This window comes from Lepisosteus platostomus, chromosome 3 (assembly GCF_059453375.1).
Source record: "Lepisosteus platostomus isolate fLepPlt1 chromosome 3, fLepPlt1.hap1, whole genome shotgun sequence".
NCBI classification, from domain to species: domain Eukaryota; kingdom Metazoa; phylum Chordata; class Actinopteri; order Semionotiformes; family Lepisosteidae; genus Lepisosteus; species Lepisosteus platostomus.
Window position 1 is genome coordinate 3,759,077 of NC_142613.1, and position 19,148 is coordinate 3,778,224.

The 19,148-nt window shown below is 52.7% G+C and overlaps 1 protein-coding gene across 3 annotated transcripts in view; it reads left to right on the top strand.

Moving 5' to 3' along the window:
• The first annotated feature begins 3,013 nt into the window (after nt 1-3,013).
• The window catches only part of LOC148674130 (PDZ domain-containing protein 4-like), a 46,985-nt gene continuing 30,850 nt past the window's right edge, over nt 3,014-19,148 (top strand). For 2 of the 3 annotated variants that reach the window (XM_088623950.1, XM_088623952.1), the window contains exon 1: nt 3,014-6,978. In XM_088623950.1, the coding sequence (XP_088480076.1) occupies nt 6,919-6,978 (60 nt within the window). In that variant the 5' untranslated portion in view covers nt 3,014-6,918. The remainder of the gene's footprint in view (nt 6,979-19,148) is intronic. The other variant, XM_088623951.1, reaches the window with a different exon arrangement.

Consider the following 19,148-nt stretch of genomic DNA (forward strand, 5'->3'; position numbering starts at 1 on the left):
AAGAGAACCAGAGAGAGAGAAGTGACAGCGCTGTGACACAGGGCGACCCTGCTCTGCAATCAGTGTCAGCTTTGTTTTTATTACGGTTATTAACGGCTCATACCGCATTCGTTCCTCCAGACAGGGAAATGTGTGTGAATGAATGAGGGGCAGAGAGGGAGGGGGCAGGGAGACTCGGGAGAGAGAGAGAGAGGTGGGGATACGCCATGGAGAGCAAATATCTTTGAGCACCTCGGGGTCCACTGTGAGCTTTGTGCACACACAATCTCTTATTGGGCCATAGAGATGAGTGGAAATTTCAGCCGAGCAAAACATTAGCAGTTCGACATTTCTCAGAAATGTGCTTGAGATCTTTATCATCTTTTGGCATGTTAAATTAAGCGCAAGCCACTTCTTTCCTGGTGAAACAGCATGGTGGAGAAAAAATACTGTCCTACAGCCTCTGTTGCGTGCTGTGTGAATACGACATACTGTAACAAACCCCAAATGTTTAAGCAGTCCTCCTTTATTTTGCATGTCATGTCTGCATTCCTATTTGTCCCATTATTAAAAATGCATTGTGTCTTCAGTATATGAAGGTCATCGAAGACATTAGATGAAGAAGTTTGAGTAGGCAGCTGCGTCAGCATGCGTAAGACGCAAAGGAACAGGTAAAGGTTTATTCCAGGCTGAAAAAGAGAGACAATGTTTTGGCTTGTCTTTCTTCCTTTCCCTTCAGCATGGAATAAACCTTTACCTGATTCTATGACACTAGACACCCGTCCATGTGCTTACTCTTTCCAGCATTGTGAGTAACAGCAATGTGATTTCGTTCACACAAGTCGCTGGTGCATTAGCAGTGGAGCATCGTAAAGGACATGTCATAGCACCGCTGAACAGAGGGGCAGAGAGATTCAAACAGAAAGACAGAAAGACAGCTGGCAGAGGCAGAGAGAGCTGGAGGAACAGAGGGAGGGAGACAGAGAGCTGGAGGAACAGAGACAGAGAGCTGGAGGAACAGAGACAGAGAGCTGGAGGAACAGAGTGAGAGACAGGATAGGCAGAGAGCTGGAGGAACAGAGGGAGAGAGACAGAGGAGAAGCAGAGAGACAGAGAACTGGAGGGAGAGTGTTGAATAATGTAGTTAATTCTGTGAGAGTTGCAGGAACAGAAAGAGGAAGAGGAAATGATCAATACTGCTTGAATATCTGGGAGCAAGAGACAGGCAGGGGAGATATAGGGAGAGAGGGAACATGAGCGCTGAAGATTTTTGAGGATGGGGAAGGGGAGGGAGAGAGGGGAAATGTAGAAACGTTCTGTACATTTCTGAGCCCCCTGAGCTGATGGCACCCGGCCAATGGCGTTCCTCCCTAGTTGTCAATTAGGAAATAATAATTAGAGACGGAGTGAGGGCACTTAGCGAGAGAGAGGAAGGGGTGGAGGGAGAGAGGAAGGTGTGGAAATAAAGGTATCAGCAGGGAGGCAGGAGCAGAGGGGAGACAGGAGAAGGGTGGGATAGAGGAGTCAAGAAAGAGCAGTGGGACAGGAGGAAGGACAAGGCCAGAGAGAGGAATGCAGTACATGGAGAGAGGCTGGAACAGAGGCACCAGGAGAGCTGAGAAGGGCCGTGGAGATAGAGAGATCGAGGGGCACCGAGAACGCGAGAGCAGCCATCAGCACGCCTACAGCACACACACACACACACACACACACACACACACACACACACACACACACACACACACTGCTGACGGCAGCTGGAGCAGAGCCCATCCTCCTGCCCCGCGAGAGCCGCCCAGGTGTGGGGAGGACGGAGAGGACACGAGCAAAGGCGCGAACCACCCCCCCCCCCAGCCTGCTGGGTGGACAGGCCTGCTGTACGGTCTGCGCGCTCCAGCTGGGCGCTAGGAGCTGTGGCCCACAGCCTCGGGGAACTGGGTAGTACTTTTCCAGCGTCTCTTCAATGACATCTCCCTCAGGAAGGAGCTCACCAGCGCCAGTCTCCGGGCCGGAACGGGCGGCGCTTTTGTGAGAAGAGCTGCACTGACACACCTACAGCCCTGAACTCGGCGCTTGTTTGTTCCCGTGTGCCCGGCTTGAGTGACGCCTAAACGAGCCGTCCAAGCTGCTCGTTCGTACTCATGTAACATTCAGGCGCCTCCTGAACGTCTCTCTCGCTCAGCTGCCTTCCCTGCCTCTACCTGTCTTTCAGCGCTCAGCTGTCTCCCTCTTCTCCAGGCCTGCTTAGTGTTTCAGCTGTCTCCCTGGCTCCCCTCTCCCTAACCACACACACACACACTTCCTCCTCCGCGCAGACGAGGTTCCAGTTGGTTTGCTGGCGCGCTTGTTGACTGCTTCAGATTAGTGCCACAAACACGACAAGCACTCGCGTCTCAGCGCAGTGAGGTCGGCATCAGTGGCTTCACACTGGAGCAGTCTCATAGCAACACGGGGCCGCCACCGGCTCTCCCTCTCCCTCCCCCGGCTCGCCAGCCCTCCCGTTTCTTCCTGCTCCCCTCAGCGCGCCCCCCCCCTCTTTCACCCCCCTCTCCCCCATCTCCTCTGCCCCCCTGTGTCCCCCACGCGGTCCCACTTCCTCCTTCTCCCCACTTCCTTCCACTCACCTGGACTCCCAGTTTCCTCTCTCCCGAATCCCTCCACACCTTCCTCCTCTCCCTGTCCCTCTCTCCTCTCTCTGTCTCCTCCTCTCCCTGTCCCTCTCTCCTCTCTCTGTCTCCACCTCTCCCTGTCCCTCTCTCCTCTCTCTGTCCCTCCTTCTCCCTGTCCCTCTCTCTTCTCTCTGTCCCTCCTTCTCCCTGTCCCTCTCTCCTCTCTCTGTCTCCTCCTCTCCCTGTCCCTCTCTCCTCTCTCTGTCTCCTCCTCTCCCTGTCCCTCTCTCCTCTCTCTGTCTCCTCCTCTCCCTGTCCCTCTCTCCTCTCTCTGTCTCCTCCTCTCCCTGTCCCTCTCTCCTCTCCTCCCTGTCCCTCTCTCCCTCCTGTGCTCTTCCTCTTGGCAGTCTCCGGACAGTGTGTGCTGTTCACTGGAGTTGTGCGTTCCCAGGGTTTGCTGCAGTGTCGGAGAGCCCTGCCAGCACACACACACACAAATACAGAAACAGAAAAGACAGGCAGAACTGCAAGGTAATTCTGTATCCACAGAGCGAGAGAGGGAGAGGGAGAGGGAGAGAGAGAGAGGAGGAGGAGGAGGAGGGAGGGGGGTTTGAGCAAGCGAGCAGATGAAAAGAGAGAGAGAGATACGCTGTCCGGAACAGCAGGAGAAATTGAGGCTGGTGGAAATTTGGTCTCTGTTGCTTCAGCCTCAGCGTCCTGAATTCCTCTCCACACGGACACAGCTGATCCCACTACCTGCTCCGGCACCTTGCCTTCCGGACTGCTCGGATTGAAGACACGGTGCACTTACAGCACACAGGCGTCTGCTGGCGGCACCACTGTCGTTAGTAATTGAAACACAGCTTCAGGAGGTGCTGGGTCTCTCTTTTCAGCCTTGTTCTCCTCTTGCTCTGCCGATTTGAAGATTAACCCATATTTTGCTGCTGTTAATGATGGGGTATCTCGTGTCGCTGGTACCCGGGCTGCCTTCCTGAGACACCCACCTGGCTGGAGATCTGAAAGTTTTTTTTTTTAACGACAAGCAGAGGCAGCAGGAGGGAGATTGCTATGCCGAGATTGCTGAGGACTAATTAAGCGAGAGAAGGTGGGCTTCCCATTCCCGTCGGCAACGCTTCTATCGGGATCGGAGAGGCCACTGCACAGCGCAGCCCGATCCCGCCCAGGTCCAGCTGTTCTGCAGGGACCTGCTTTCTGGACTCGGCGGCTCTTCTCTCTGGGAGCAGCGTGGAGGACCCGGAAAAGCAAGCCTGATTTATTCCCCCACTTCCATCCCCGGATCCCTCCGCTTGTTCCAGCTGCTGGCCTGGTCGCCCTCGGAGCCCGGTCGGGTCCCGTTAGCGAACTGCTCCTCGTGTCATTGTGTGGCGTGTTCAGGCCAGGTCGTGAGCAAGCCCACCTGCCTCCTGCCTCCTGCCTCCTGCCTCCTGCCTCTGTGTGTGTGTGTGTGTGTGTGTGTGTGTGTGTGTGTGTGTGTGTGTGTGTGTGTGTGTGTGTGCACGCGCTGTGTTGAAAATGAAAGAGGCTGTGATTTATCTGTAAGCCGAGGGGGGAGACACAGGGAGAGGTGCAGCCGAGCTCACAGTCTGCTCCAGGTTCGTGCTGCACAGGTCTGTGTTTACCGGGAAGCTGTGTGGCCATCTGACCGTCTGACACACAGACAGGGGTCCTAGGGCTCGTGCCAGGCTCCTGTGCTCGGTGAGTAAAGAGCATTTGTGATTTGGTCGAGATGTCCGGGCTGCCTTAAGCGCGTGGTTGAATTCAGCTGCAACCAGGCCATTTTGTTATCCTTCGTGCATTTCGTGTCATATTGTCTGAAGGCTCCTCTTGCTTTAAAATAGAATTAGGTAACCTCTTGGCAGGCGTTTAAAAAAGGATTAGAGAGAATCATCACACAGCCCTGTGGTGAAACGCGGCTTCCAGCGGGAAAGTGCTTACATTGGTTTCCTCCTCTACCGGTCTGGCGTTTTTATTTCATGCTCAGCTGACAGATAAGGCATAAAGCAGCAGATTTGAAAAGAAACAGAAATCCTGCGTTTTTTTTTTCCTCCAGGACGAACAGATGCTGAAGTTGCTGTAATCTGGGGCTCTCTGATACTGCAGCAAGAGAGAGAGAGAGAGCACCACCTTGTTGGAGCACTGGGATTATGAGATGAATATTAGATTAATATTAAAGGCTTATATTCACCAGCTTTGACCGATAAAGACACACACACACACAGACAGGGAGATCCGGCTGTCAGGCAGAGACACAGTCAGCTTGAGTAAGTTGCTTTGATGGTCAGTTACTTGTTGAATGCCTTTTTTCAAGAAATGCATTGAAAGAGAGAGACAGGATAATACAGCAACACTGTAAGATAGGTGTTGCAATGAACAAATGTAATTATACACGTAATTTTATCTATTAACTTATTTTTCCTTAAGTGTTTCAGTATTTGCTCTCACCTGTTCATTAGGACTGTAAGAGCCTGCTCTTTGTCAACAGCTCAGCAGTTCTGATTGAACTGGAGAGACTGGAGTGAAGATGGCTTTCACCTTTCGTCGGCATAGACACAGCATTTAAATCCAGTCCTGCCTGGCCACTTTGCTATGAAATATTGATCCCTTATTGATTTTGCCATTGATCAGAAAGAACAATCCCAGGTGGTATCTGTGTCAGGATCTTTTATTAAGACATTAGCCTGCGGGAGGTAATACAATTAAATTCAATTACAGACAATAAATACCTTGACATTTCAGTAGGTAACCAGGAAAAAGAGACAGAGGGGAGTAGATTTAGGGGGAGACAACGTTTAAAACAACGACCCGAGAGAGAAGACTAGGAGAAGGAGCATCGCAGTGTTACAGGACATGCCCTGTGGCCATCTGGCACACGGTGGCTGGGAGGGGCCATGAGGACTGGCCACCAGCGTTGTCTCTTGTGCTTCCTCTCTGGAAGGGGACAGGACTGATTTCTCAGCTCAGGGAGCCACTACAAGAGCCGCAGACAATTGCACAGACAGTTCCAGGCCTCCCCAGGCACTGATGTGTATCTTCTACTGATGTGCGTTTAAGCCCGTTGAAGGCCTGCTGTGGCCTGTGCAGCTCTGAGAGCCGTGGATGCTCCAGGCTTGTAGCTGTGGCTTCAGCACCCCAGGGGAGGTTGGGCTGAGGGCTGTGATCCCTCTGTGCACCGCAGAGCTTCAGAACGTCCTGCACAGCTAAGCGACTGGCTCCCACAGCCCAGGGGAGGACCGGCGCTCGGGGCTGGGGTGAGACCTCCGAGGAACTGTCCTCTCGGGCCCGCTCAGAGCCTGCCGGTCGGCGAGCTGGTCAGTCTGCACCGGCTGCACTACCTGCTGTGGTCTCCTGGTTTACTCTCCCGGCCTGTCTGCCCACCTGTCCAGCAGTCAAGGCCTGGGACCCGGCGGAGAGACACCCCCGTGGAAAATGCTGCGTGGCTTAAACAAGTCCATCGATGAGCCTGGCAGTTTCATGTTAAATGAGTTGAAGAGGCTCAAGAGAGAGGCCCTGTAGAGAGAGAGAGAGAGAAAGGCGGAGGCCAGGACAGATCCTGAGCCAGAGAGTGCTCACAGGTAGAGCTTCAAGCCCGAGGCGGTCCAGGACTGAGCTGGGGGGGAGGGGGGCGTGTCGATGGAGTGTCCGGTCCTCTCCTGTCCCCCTGGGTGAATCCATCGGCACTGCAGGGACAGCTTGACTCCCTCTGCTCTCCCTTCGGATCCTTCTTCCCAGTCGTTCTCTGCCAGGCCCCACCTCGCCAGCCATGGAGCTCCCCAACACCTAACAGCTAGGAGAAGTTCACTTCAGACTTGTTTGAATATATATGTATATGTATATATAGTGCATATATATACATATACATATATCGCCAGCATCGTTTTTCATACAAAACTGCTCTAGAGCTGGAAAAACCCAGCAAATCTTGAACCCTGCCATTACAGTTCGGGGGTGGCTCCCTGGAGCATCGGAAACTGTCCCAGTTTGAAAAGCTAAGCAAGAGCGATCGGGAGCTGGGACAAGTGAGAGACGGCTCTTTGCTCTGGATTATTGAAACAATTCTTCGGGCTCCTGGATTAAACATTCCCCCTGCACACCTCGCTCCAGGAATCGAGTTCTGGTTCTGATCCAGGATCCCGGCTGGAGAGGATTTATAGTGGATTCTATTCTATCTTGGATTCCTGCTTCGACCTCATCTAAAGGCCAAGGCGGGACGGAGACTGTGGGATTACAGTGGGTCCGGGTTGAACCGAGCCGAGCCGAGCCGAGCCGGGCTGCGACGGGCTGCTGGGGCTGACTGTGCAGCTCTACCACCATGGGTTGTAACATGTGTGTGGTCCAGAAGCCAGAGGAACAGTACCGGGTCATGTTCCAGGTCAGTGCGGCTTCTCTCTGCCTTGTCCCGGCCTGCACGGGCCCGTGTCTCTGTCTGTGTGACTTTGCATGTTCCCAGTCTTCCTGTCTGTGTCTGTCTCCAGGACGTTGGTGCCTGTCCCTCCCCCTTTCCTGTCTCCTTATAGCCGCGATCTGCCCTGGATTCTCACGTGTCTTTTGTGTCCTGTTGCCCTCGTCGGTGTGTGTGCAGCACGCTGTACCTGTATGCCTACTGGGTTTAAGGTTCTCCCCTTGTGCGTGGCTGCACTGGTCCACTGCCCCAGATGAACAGGCCCACTGTGCTGCCCTCTGGGGGATGTCAGCTTCTCAGGGCGGTGAAGACTGACTAAGGGAACCTTAGTATATAGTATAGCAGTAATTGAATCGTCACAGTTTGGGGCACAGTGACAGGTACACACACACTGTGTTTCCATGGCAATCGTCCCCTTGGTGGCGTGTGCAGACTGACCTTTCGACCCGGCTGGGGGGGAGCTGGTGGCCTGAGATCACTCGTAATTATTTTATTGTGTGTGGAGTGGGGGTGGGTCAGGTGTACAGAGAGGGAGCAGAGGCAGGCAGGCTGGGACAGGATCCACAGGCACTGCTGTCGGACAGGCCTGGGGGGTCTGTCCCTGTGTAGGTCCCCGCGCCCCCCCACCTCTCACACGCTTCGGACGCAGGGCGAGAATGTAGCGTCAGGCTAACACAACAGCCAACGGCCCTTAGTGGAATGAGACTAAGAGACTGAGAGACTGAGAGAATGAGAGAATGAGAGAATGAGAGACTGAGAGACTGAGAGACTGAGAGACTAAGAGACTAAGAGAATGAGAGACTAAGACAATGAGAGAATGAGAGAATGAGAGACTGAGAGACTAAGAGACTAAGAGACTAAGAGACTAAGAGACTAAGAGACTAAGAGACTAAGACTAAGAATTATAATTCTCATAAGAAGAACGTGAATAAGAATTGATTTTCTCTATTGTATTTAGTATCATTTGAATTATATACTTGTGCTCCGTGTGTCGGGCAGGGCAACGCTCCCACTGCAGCTGCAGAAGCTCCTGCAGGAGGCGATGTTCACGCTGGGGAGCGCGGGGCTGGTGTCGGGGGGGGCACGGACACACCTGGACCAAGTGACTGCACCCGGACGGAGTAGGCTGCTGTGCAATAGCTCAAACCACAACACAACACGACACAACACAGCCCCCCCCAACTCCCACCTTAAAATGCAGACTGAGTTGTATATTCGATGTTGCTATTCAATTTTATGCACTGCCTTAGCATGGGGGAGGGGGCTGCTACTGGCGATAAGGGAGCTGTGTACCGGGCACAGCCCAGCGCCCCTCCAGCGCGGACAGCGCGGGCTTGGAGGGGCCCCTGTGTGCAGGAATGTGCCGTGTGCCCAGGGACCCGGGCCGCAGGGGGCTGGGGGGGCTGACCTTATCTCTCACTTCATCATTTCGACGACCCCCGACCCCACGGTGGGGTGCGGGCCACAGGGGGTTGCCATGGCTACAGGTTAGCCGTGCAGCGGCGAGGGGAGAGAGGGGGGCCGCGTGTCAGAGCTGTAATTGGGATTTTATATAGAGACAGCCCCAGGATTACAGACAGGTGGGGGGTGGGTTGTGCGTTTTTCTGCTGTTTGCCTTTTGATGACGGGAGTAATTGATTTTAGCGGTTCGCGGAGCAGGAGAGCCAGGCTGAATGGTGAAGGATGAGTGGCTGTGAAAAATAAGTGAGAGAGAGAGAGTGGGAGAGAAAGAAGAACGGAGATCGCCTCATTGTTGTATTGTGGAGGTCACCCCACGTTTCCGCTCCGGTGGAGGAGCTGTGCGTGGTCACGAGGCGACTGTGCCCGCTGTCTGAGAGAAAGGACTGTCTGTCTGCCAGGGGAGCTGAGCCTCCTCCTCCGTGGAGGAGCTGCAGACACGTCGGAACACATCGCGGGACCCCTGGGGAGCTCGGCACTTCGGAAACAGACCCCCAGCTGGAGGACGGAAGCAGCCGGCTGCTTGTAATTCACTGTCTCTCTCAGCATTCCCTGCGGAAGGTCCACCCTTGCTGTGGGCTTGCGGCTCATTATGCATCCAGAAGCACCTCGCTCCGAAAAAACCCCAGAGATCAATCCTCTGATCAGGCCGGTCGCCAGGAGGTGGGATAGATCCGAGTGCACACTGTATGTCAGCACTTGAACCAATCAGGAGTCCCTTCAGACAGGAACAAAGTACAGCCAATATACTCCACACCAAGGCCCTTCCTGCAGTATACACTCGGTTGTGTCGAGGAACATGCCAGAACAGCTGCAGTCTTACACTGCGGGCCAGCGTACCTCCTTAACCTCTCTCCCAGCTGGCCAGCAGACGTGACAGAGTGTGACTGGGCCCCTGCCAGTGTCCAGCGCCGGGGCCCCACCCTGACCGGCCAGGCTCTCACACACAGTGGCAGGAGGTCTGCAGCACAATGAGTCAAACGTGTCAGTGAGCTTCCCCTGCCTTCCTTTTGCGTTCAGCAAAGACCAAGGCTTCTATAGTCCACCGCAGGCTGATCCCCTCGCAGTGCTGATACTTGTATACCCATTCCATACAGCCCGAAAAGAGAATTTGTCAAAGCCCTGTCTCTTTGGGAGCAGTGCAGTGCATCATGAGCAGTTAATTCCTGCGGCCAGGGTCTTGGTCTTCATACCTTCTCCCCTTCCTCTGCCCCCTCCTTGTGCGTACGCTGCTCCGCATACTTCCCTCAGCCCTAGGGCACTGTGGGATTGGCGGCCATCTGTGAGGCACCTGCCCCCCCCCAGTTGCTGCTGGTCTCTGACACAAACACGTGGTAGAGACATGGTCTCCCCAAACCTGCCTCCCCATTGAGCCGGTAATGATTCTGTCCGGCTGCAAAAGAGCTTTCAGAGAACCACAGCCAAGACCTTTTTTATCCATGCAGATGTCACAGAAGCAAAAGCCCAGTCTTGAGAATTCGTAGAGGCGGAGCTGGGGATATCAGCTCACACATGGACCTGCAGCGCCCACAGGGTCTCCCCTGTGCAAATTGTAAGATGGATGTGAACTGTTATATCTGTGTGTTAGTACTTGTATGCAACATGTGCTCCATGGAACCCCTATCTTGAGTATGGACAGCCTTTTCCAAGAAAGAAGAGAGTCACTTCATCCTGCCCCCCCGATGTTCAGCAACCTCAGAGACTTAACTCTGGGCACCAAACAGAGCACACTCCAACACGTCTTCCTTCTGCTGGGCCTCTGCCTTGCCTTTCCGACCTGCTCCTCCAGGCACCAGGCCCAGAACAGACCCTTTAAGGCCACACCTGAAAAAGCATAACCCAGTAGATAAACCAGTGCCGACAGGGGCTCCTTCTGCTGCCTGCCACTGAGATTTCTAAGGTAATGTGAAGAGCATTCCTCGAAGAGCCTGGTTTTGGGCGAGCGGGTTTCGTTTGTTTTATATTCGTTTTATTGCTTTCCCGTCCCTAGCTGTCCCTCTTTCCATCTCTGCCTTCCTCGCTGTGTCTCGTTCCTGCGGAGCGGCCCGGGGCTGTCGCCGTGGGGGTCTCTCACCCAGATCTCAACCAGACGGTCTTCCCTCTGCTGGGGTGCCGCTGGCTCCTGTGCTAACGCAGGCCCTCGCCAGCGCGGCGAGCTCACCTCGCTCCTGCTCCTGCGGCGGGGGCCCCGCACCCCACTCCTCTCCCTCTCCTCTGTGGATGAGTGCGCGCTGACGGGGGGGGTGCAGGCTGTGCCTGGCTCAAAGTGATGTTATTCTAAGCACTGATCTGCCGACAGGAAACAGGCGCCGGTGTACAGCGAGCAGAGAGCAGAGAGCAATTAATCGGCGTCGTGGTTTTGAAACAGGCACAGAATCCAGGGAGTGGGGGCTGGCGGGGGGTGGCAGTAACAGGAACTGGCAGGCTGTGTGCAAGAGGGCCCAACGTGTTCACAGGCAGCGCATTGGAAAACACGACGGACTACAGACGCCACACGAGTGGCTAGCAACGCCCGTGACGTTCAGGTTTCGCCCGAGCGCTATTATCGCAGGGCGTCTGGATCTCGGGTGGTGAGGGCCTTGAACGCAGATCGATGTCATTTAAAATATACCAGAAGGATGCTTGTTCTCCCCCTCCACAGTGGACATCACATCGATTGCAGAAAGGAACGATTCCAAATGTAGAGTGCGAGGGGAACCAAAAAGAGACCCGCTAACGCGTCCAGACAAACATGGTTGTGGTCATTTTGGACTGAAGACAGCGTCCCGCTACGAATTCGCACAAGCAGACACGCCCATGGAATGAGTGGATCTGCTCGTGGGTCCTCTCTGTTACCGAAAATGTCGGAAAGTAGAATCGGAGATGGAGGGAAAGCACAGAAACAGGGAAAAACACATGAGCATCCCCTCTCCTGCTTCCTTACTCCGCACACCGGGCTCTTGTCTCGTTTCTGGCTCGTCCCTTGCCGTGGGCAGACACACCCGGCTGCCTAGGCACCACAGCCCTCCTCTCAGCCTGACTCCCGATGGCGCCTTCCCAGAGTTAATAAGCTCAGCTAAGCGCTTGTTCACATAGAAACGGGATTTAATCAGCCTTTTAAAACGGCCCTCTCAAATGTCTCTCAGCGCGTATTGACCCACAGGCCTCGCCGCAGAGGGAAGTCGCAGTACAAACACGCCGCAGCTGTATGACAACGGCTCGCTGAGCAAACACGGCATCCTGTGTACCGGTGTCAACATTAGTGAGGAGAGCTCCAATATATCACGTACAAGTGCATTTCAATCTGGGAACGAGTGGCCCTTCTTCACCTAAAAGGCCGTGGACTGAGTGTGAAGAGAGCCGCCAGGTCATGTTGCTGAAGCCAACACACCCTGGCTTCTCTCAAGAAGCAGCTGGATGGGCGGGGCTGTCTCAAGAGCTGGGCGGGGCCAGGGGCGGGGCCAGGGGCGGGGCTGGTGTCACGGGACCCGGGGGGGGGAGTCGTGGGGCCCAGGGTAGGGGGGTCTTGTGTGTGGTGGTGTCAGTAGGGAGCCGCTTTGAGGTGATGCAACACCTCTCTGACCGGCCTGCGCAAACAGACACGCAGAACCGAACACAACTTCCCACCGCCGTTGTTGCTCCTGCTGTCAGTACCTTCAGGTGTCTCACTGCCGGCGTCCCTGTCGTCATCGAGATCTCCGCTCCTGGGTTTGACCACGAACCCTCCCACAGACACGTGCGTCCTCCCTCTTCTGCGGCCTTTTCCTTCTCTCGCCCCCGCTGTAGTGTTTTCGAAAGGTGTCCCCGTCTCTGCTTGTGCTCGCCATTTTCCCACCGGCTAACCCCTTTTTCCCGGCCCGTTTAGCTGGGCCGCAGTCACTTCCAGCCGGCAGCTGATGACGGAGTGAGTGTGGGACAGGCCTCCAGCTCTGAATGAAGCATCTGCTCTCCCACTAGCTTTAGATTTCATCTGGGGTTAAAATAAGAGTTTTGTGTGTCGCTTTATAAACATATTTGAACACGTATATGTATATATTGATATTTTTTATGTGTGTGTGAAGTGGGATTGGGGAAGGGGGGGGGACCTTGCCCCCCCTTGAGACAGCCCTGTGGATGGGGTCCTGAGATTAATTAGCTACTGATGACCAAACAGGACCGAGGAGTCAAGTGGGCTAGCTTTTTTGTAACTGTTCCTACATGTATGTTCTTAAAAACTTCTTGGGTATGGAAGAGTTTTAAATGCACCTCCCTGTTGTCTCCACTTGAGTCCCCCAGTCTGTGTTTTACCTGTTGGCTCTGGAGACGTCCTCTGCGTTGACTTTGTCAGCGCCTTTGAGGATTTTGAATACTCAGGGCACCTCGCAGTCTTCTTTCCTCAAGACAAAAGAGGTTCAGTTCCTTCAGGCTGTCACTGTAGGACTCAAGTCCCAGAACGTTTCTCGACATTTCTTCCAGAGCACCAATATACAGGATTCTTCTTACAGTGTTGACCACAATTGTGCACGAGGCCTTGCTGGAGTGTTGTGCAGTTTTAACATAATGTTCTTGGGTGTAAATTCTACTCTTCTCACCTCCCAAGTGTGCCAGTGATGTGTCGACATAAACAGCCAATCAGCTCCCTGCAGTGCAGCTCCCTTTCTGAAGTAGTCCTTTCCAGCTCAGCGTTCCCCATCTGGTGTTCCTGGGTCGTGTGTTGAGGTGGAGCTGGGACACTGCCACAGTGCACAGGAGCACGCAGGTGCAAGCGTAGTTCAGGACCCTGTGCAGACGGTATAATCCGGAAGTAAGTGGAGAAGGACAACAGGGAAGAGACGTAGAGGATCAGGACGGGTTGACAGACGGGGGGGCGTGAAGGCGGTGATCGGGTGCTCGGGGGGGCGTGGCGAAGGCAAACGAACAGTCCAAGGGGGAAATCCGGGGAGCAGTCCAGGGTCCAGGAACCGGGGGATCCATCCGAGACCAGACCAAGTTAAAATCCGGAACGGGGACAAGGAGTTAAAACTGAGCCCCGGACCCAGACGGTCAGGACGCCAGGGAATAAGGCCTGCCCTCGGGCGTCCACCTTCACTGCTGGGCCAGGAACAGCAGGAGCACCAGGCTTAACTAAAAACAGCCAAAACAGGGGGCAGGGGCACGTTACCAACTCAAATCCGAAAGGGTCGGAGCGCCTTGGGAGGAGGGATGAGGATCGTGACAGCAGGGGCTGGGAGAGGGAAGCTCCGGGGCGCGGTGTACCGGACATCGCCCGGGCTCTGGTCCTCACTATCATGGGCTCGGCTAGCCTGTCCTCCCCACCCTGCGGCTGGCTCGGCGCTCCCAGGGACAAAGTCCCTCCCTCTTGGGGACAGAGCTCGTATCTTTCCTCGTAGTTAAAGACGTGCTGCCCAGCGCTTCCGGCGGCATTAAAACACGACATGCCGATTTTGATATCCGTGTTTTGCACAACCTCCACCTGATTCTTCACCTGATTTTTGGGCTCTTCTTTAGGGAACTGCTGGGATTAAATATTCATTAAGGGCTTAATTGCAAAACAGATTAACTCCACAAAACGTTTCCTAAAACCTCAGAAATATCAGAGCTTTCATTTTGTGTTGTTCGGCCGCCTCGCAATCCCAGAGTCCACCAGGCTCAGGGGCTGGCCCAGCGCGGACACACGGACACACGGACACACGGACACGCTCTCGCTCTCCCGGTGTCTCAGCCGGGGTTTGCAGACACCGGCTCACGGCAGCCTAAGCAGTTCTGCGTGCTGCCGAATTTATGTCTCAATGGGATGCCGTTTCTGTGGCAACGGCAGACATTAGGCAAGACTAATGTGTCTTTTTTTTCACACATACAGACACACACTCCCCCTGCTCTCTCCCCCCCCTCACACGGGCTGTTCCTCTCTTTCCCTCTCTGACACACACACACACACACACACACACACACACACACACACACACACACACACACGCAGACACACGGACACACGCGCACCAGGTGTGTTCAATTGCAGTTCGTCTGGGAGGAGGTTGCTGAGCAGAGGGAGAGTCTTTTAATTACTGACTCTGCAGACAGACAACACCCACACACACACACACACACACACACACACACACACACACTCCCTGCTATCCCTGCTGTCCCTTCACATACACGTACACAAGGAGCCAAAACTGCGCACACACACTCCCTCGCACGAACACCCACTTGCTTCCACACGCACACACCTGCCGCTCACATGCTCGGAGGGCACAGAAACCACACGCATGAACACACACTCCCCCACACGCAGACAGATCCACTCCCTCTGACACACACGTGTCCCTGACAGTCCCTCGCTCTCAACAGCGCGGGCGTGGGCGACACGATGGACGGATACTTGGATGCACAGATAGATGGATGGGTGGGTGAATGGCGGGATGGGTGAAAGGGTGAATGGCGGGATGGGTGAAAGGATGAAGGTTTGGATGGGTGAAAGGATGAATGGTGGAATAGGTGAAAGGATGAATGGTGGAACTGATGGGTAGATGGGTGAAAGGATGAATGGTGAGATGGGTGAATAGATGGGTAAATGAATGAATGGGTAGATGGGTGGATGAATGAATGAATGGGTAGATGGGTGAATAGATGGGTGGATAGATGGATGAATGAATGAATGGGTAGATGGGTGGATGAATGGGTAGATGGGTGAATAGATGGATGAATGAATGAATGGGTAGATGGGTGGATGAATGGATGAATGGGTAGATGGGTGAATAGATGGATGAATGAATGAATGGGTAGATGGGTGGATGAATGGATGAATGGGTATATGGGTGAATAGATTGGGGGTAAATGGATGGCAACACAAAATAAGGAAATTTAAGACTCTTACCATCAAATGCAATCAAGTGGAATTACAGAAATTGTTAAGGCGTGCAGAACATCAGTGGTACATGCACAGGGGTATGACTGTGAGTTAAAAGGAGACCACCAGATTAAGAATAAAGGCCCAAGAGTTTGGGAGTATATCAGGAGTCTGTTTACTGTACAGTATACTGCATGTTTATACTGTAAAAATGTGTCCATATATTATAGAGCTGTTTATACAACAGAGCTATGTATACACTATACAGTTTTTAATTTTATATGTCTGAGTGTACATACTGTATAATGTGTGCTATATAGCTTTTTATACTGTAAAGGTACATGTTTATCCGTTACTTATACTGTATGGCTCTGTGTCTATACTGAAGAGCCACTTGTTTATACTGTAGAGCTGTTTGTGCTGTAGAGCCATGTTTATATACTATAGAGCTGAGCACATGTACTGTAAAACCTATACTATAGACTTGAGTGTATACAGTATACTGTAAAGCTGAGTGCCTGTCCTATATAGACCATGGACCTATATTGCCTATATTATAGAACTGAGTGTATATGCAGTACAGAGCTGAGAGTTTATACTGTAGAGATGAGTGTCTATACTACAGAGCCGTGTATCTATACTGTAAAGCTGGATGCCTGTATTATAGAGCTTTGTGTATACAGTACAGAGCTGAGTGTATACAGTATAGAGCTGAGTGTATTCAGTGCAGAGCCGTGTGTCTGTACAGCTGAGCTGAATATCTATACTGTAACGCTGAGTGCCTATTCTGTAGATCAGCAGTTTCCAGCTTTGGTCCTGAAAACCAATGTCGCCATTAAACACCATTAAAGTTTCTGAAGGTTTAGAACAATTTTATGAATCGTGAGCAATTAAGATGATGATGTGTTAAAGTAAGTACTTTAGATATGACCCCACCTGGATGATGCACCAGTCCTCTCCCCACACAGCAGCTCTCAGTGGGGAGGAGAGCAGAGTGATGAAGCCCATTCAGAGAGGGGGGTTATTAGGAGGCCATGATTGGTAAGGGCAAATGGGAAATTTGGCCAGGACACAAGGGATAACACCCCTACTCTTTTTGAGAAACACCCTGGGATTTTTAATGACCACAGAGAGTCAGGACCTCAGTTTCACGTCTCATCTGAAGGACAGGACCTTTTTTACAGTATAGTGTCTCCATCATATAGGGCCCCTGCTGGCCCCACTAACACCTCTTCCAGCAGCAACCTTTGTCTTTCCCAGGAGGTCTCCCATCCAGGCACTGGCTAGGCTCACACTGCTGAGCTTCAGTGGGCGGCCAGCTGGGAGTTGCAGGGTGATATGGCTGCTGACGCAATAGAGGTATACAGTATGTGCTGTAGAGTTAGTGGGAATGTACTGCAGAGTGTTATATATCGCACTGTATGTATGTGATGTGTCTCATCTGTAGGGATTTGACAGGTAAACAGATGTCAGGTTGTCAGTGAAGGTTCTGCCTGAGCAGTATAATTTCTTCATGCCAGTATTGGGCTTCAGTCCCACAGTGCAGTACTAATGATCTCATTAACACCATGTGTTGGTGCACAAACTGGAAACGTGTATGAACAGGACTTGCTTCAGTTCCAGTTCAGGGGTCTATTTACTTATCTCATATCTTATATCCTGAACGACAGTGTGTCTTTTGACCTGAGGCTAATTTTTTAGGGCTGTTGTTCCACAACTTCCACAAGACAAGACTGTTAAACATATTAAAGACTGTCTGTCCAGAGAGCAGAGCAACAGACTCGGGGAAGAAAACGAGCTGCACAACGGGGGGGGAGAAACTGGAGAGGTGAGAGAGACAGACAGGCAGGGCGGAGAAGGGCGTGTTGTTAAATGAACTCGGGGACACGTAGTCATGAGTCGGCTGCGTTCAACTCAGAAGCCGGGAGAGGGACGTGAGCAAGATAGAGAGAACGAGTAAGGGAGAGACAGAGGAGGAGAGACAGGCAGCAGAGAGAGACGACAGAGGTAAGAGAGGGACAGAGAATGTGTGTGTGAGTGAGACGGACAGGGAGAGTGGCATCTGGTGTGAAATTAAATCTGTTCCAATAGCTCGTTCATGCTTTCAGCTGTCTGTGGATTGAACACAGATTTCATCCAGCAGGTACTTAAGGTACCAAAGTGAACAATATAGTCACTGTACACAAGCAATGCCATGTTAAAATAACCCCCTCCCCAAATAAAACAGGTTTTTTTTCTCAGCACATCAGTGCATATGATCATCAGTGTTAGGCTCCATGTTACAGACAAGGCCTGGCCCAGTTCCGTGTTGTTTATAGATGTGCTGTACTTGTACAGAGTGTTGTGTTGTTTATAGGTGTTGCTCTGCAGTGCTCCTGTGCAGTGTTGTGTTGTTTATAGGTGATGCTCTGCGGTGCTCCTGTGCAGTGTTGTGTTGTTTATAGGTGATGCTCTGCAGTGCTCCTGTGCAGAGTGTTGTGCTGTTTATAGGTGTTGCTCTGCAGTGCTCCTGTGCAGAGTGTTGTGTTGTTTATAGGTGTTGCTCTGCAATGCTCCTGTGCAGAGTGTTGTGCTGTTTATAGGTGTTGCTCTGCAGTGCTCCTGTGCAGTGTTGTGTTGTTTATAGGTGTTGCTCTGCAGTGCTCCTGTGCAGTGTTGTGTTGTTTATAGGTGTTGCTCTGCAGTGCTCCTGTGCAGTGTTGTGTTGTTTATAGGTGCTGCTTTTGTAGTTTCAGGGGTTTGTCTTTGTTAGATACCTAGCCTTCTGTGCTGTTAGATTAAATAATACCTTTACATTTCATTTTCTTTTTGGGGGAAGTGATAAAGAACAATTTGCATTTCAAAGGCATAAACACATATCTTTAAATTTGGAAACTCTTGTTCTTGATTTTGTTCTTGAAATATGTACTTCTATACCTTTTCTGTCTTTCCTCCCTTTTCCTCTCTCTTGCTCTCCCTTTCTCCCTCCCCCTCTCTCTCTCTGTGGCGTCACCGCCTCTCTGCCTCCCCTGCTCTGTTTCCGTCTCTCTTCCTCAGTGCCTCCCTCCATTCCTCTTGCTCTCTCCCTCCTCATTTCTGTCCTGCCTCAATCTCCCCTCCTCTTCCTCCCCTCGGTGCTCCCTTCTCCTCTCCCTCTGTCGGGAGCGGTGTGATTCTCTGCGGCGGAGCGGTTCAGAGGACTGCGAGAGTGTGAGAGGAGCTGTGTGCCTGTGTGTGTGTCTTGTCAGAGACAGGCCCCGAGCTGCAGAGATAGCAGTGTCCGGGGAGGACTCAGTGTCTCCCTGTGAGGTCTCGTCAGCGCGGTGAAACACGCTGGCGGGCGATCACACAGACAGGCCTGTGGGGCTGGAGATGTCCTGATCCCCGTGTGGAAGACAGGAGGAAACAGCAGAGCCGGCCCGAACTGCAGCGTCCTGAGCTCAAACAGCCCAGGCGCAGCGCAGCCCAGGCACTCTCCTCTCCCTGCCTGTGCAGGACGTTTTGTTCCCATCCATCAGCTTCTTGGCTCTGCAGAGCCATCTGCTGATATGTGCTGTTCAGCTTTTTTTCCCCCACTGTTCTCCAGCCTCAAAATTTAGATTTTTCAAAAGTTGTTTTTTTTCTAAATAGGCATTATGGATTTATTTTGCTGTAATTCTTTGGGATCACTAATTACTGCACCCCTCGTCCTCCTCCTCATCCCCACCTTTGCCAGTTATTGATGCCTGTAGCCCCTCTACTGGGACAGGAGAGACAGGCACGCGCGCTCCAGAATGCACTGCCGAGCCCCGCTCTTGTATTTTACAGCCTGGGGAGCTCCGAATGCCAGGGGTACAGCTCAGGGGGTCACTCTGGATGATAGGGAGCCCCGATAGCACCAGTGCCATTGCCC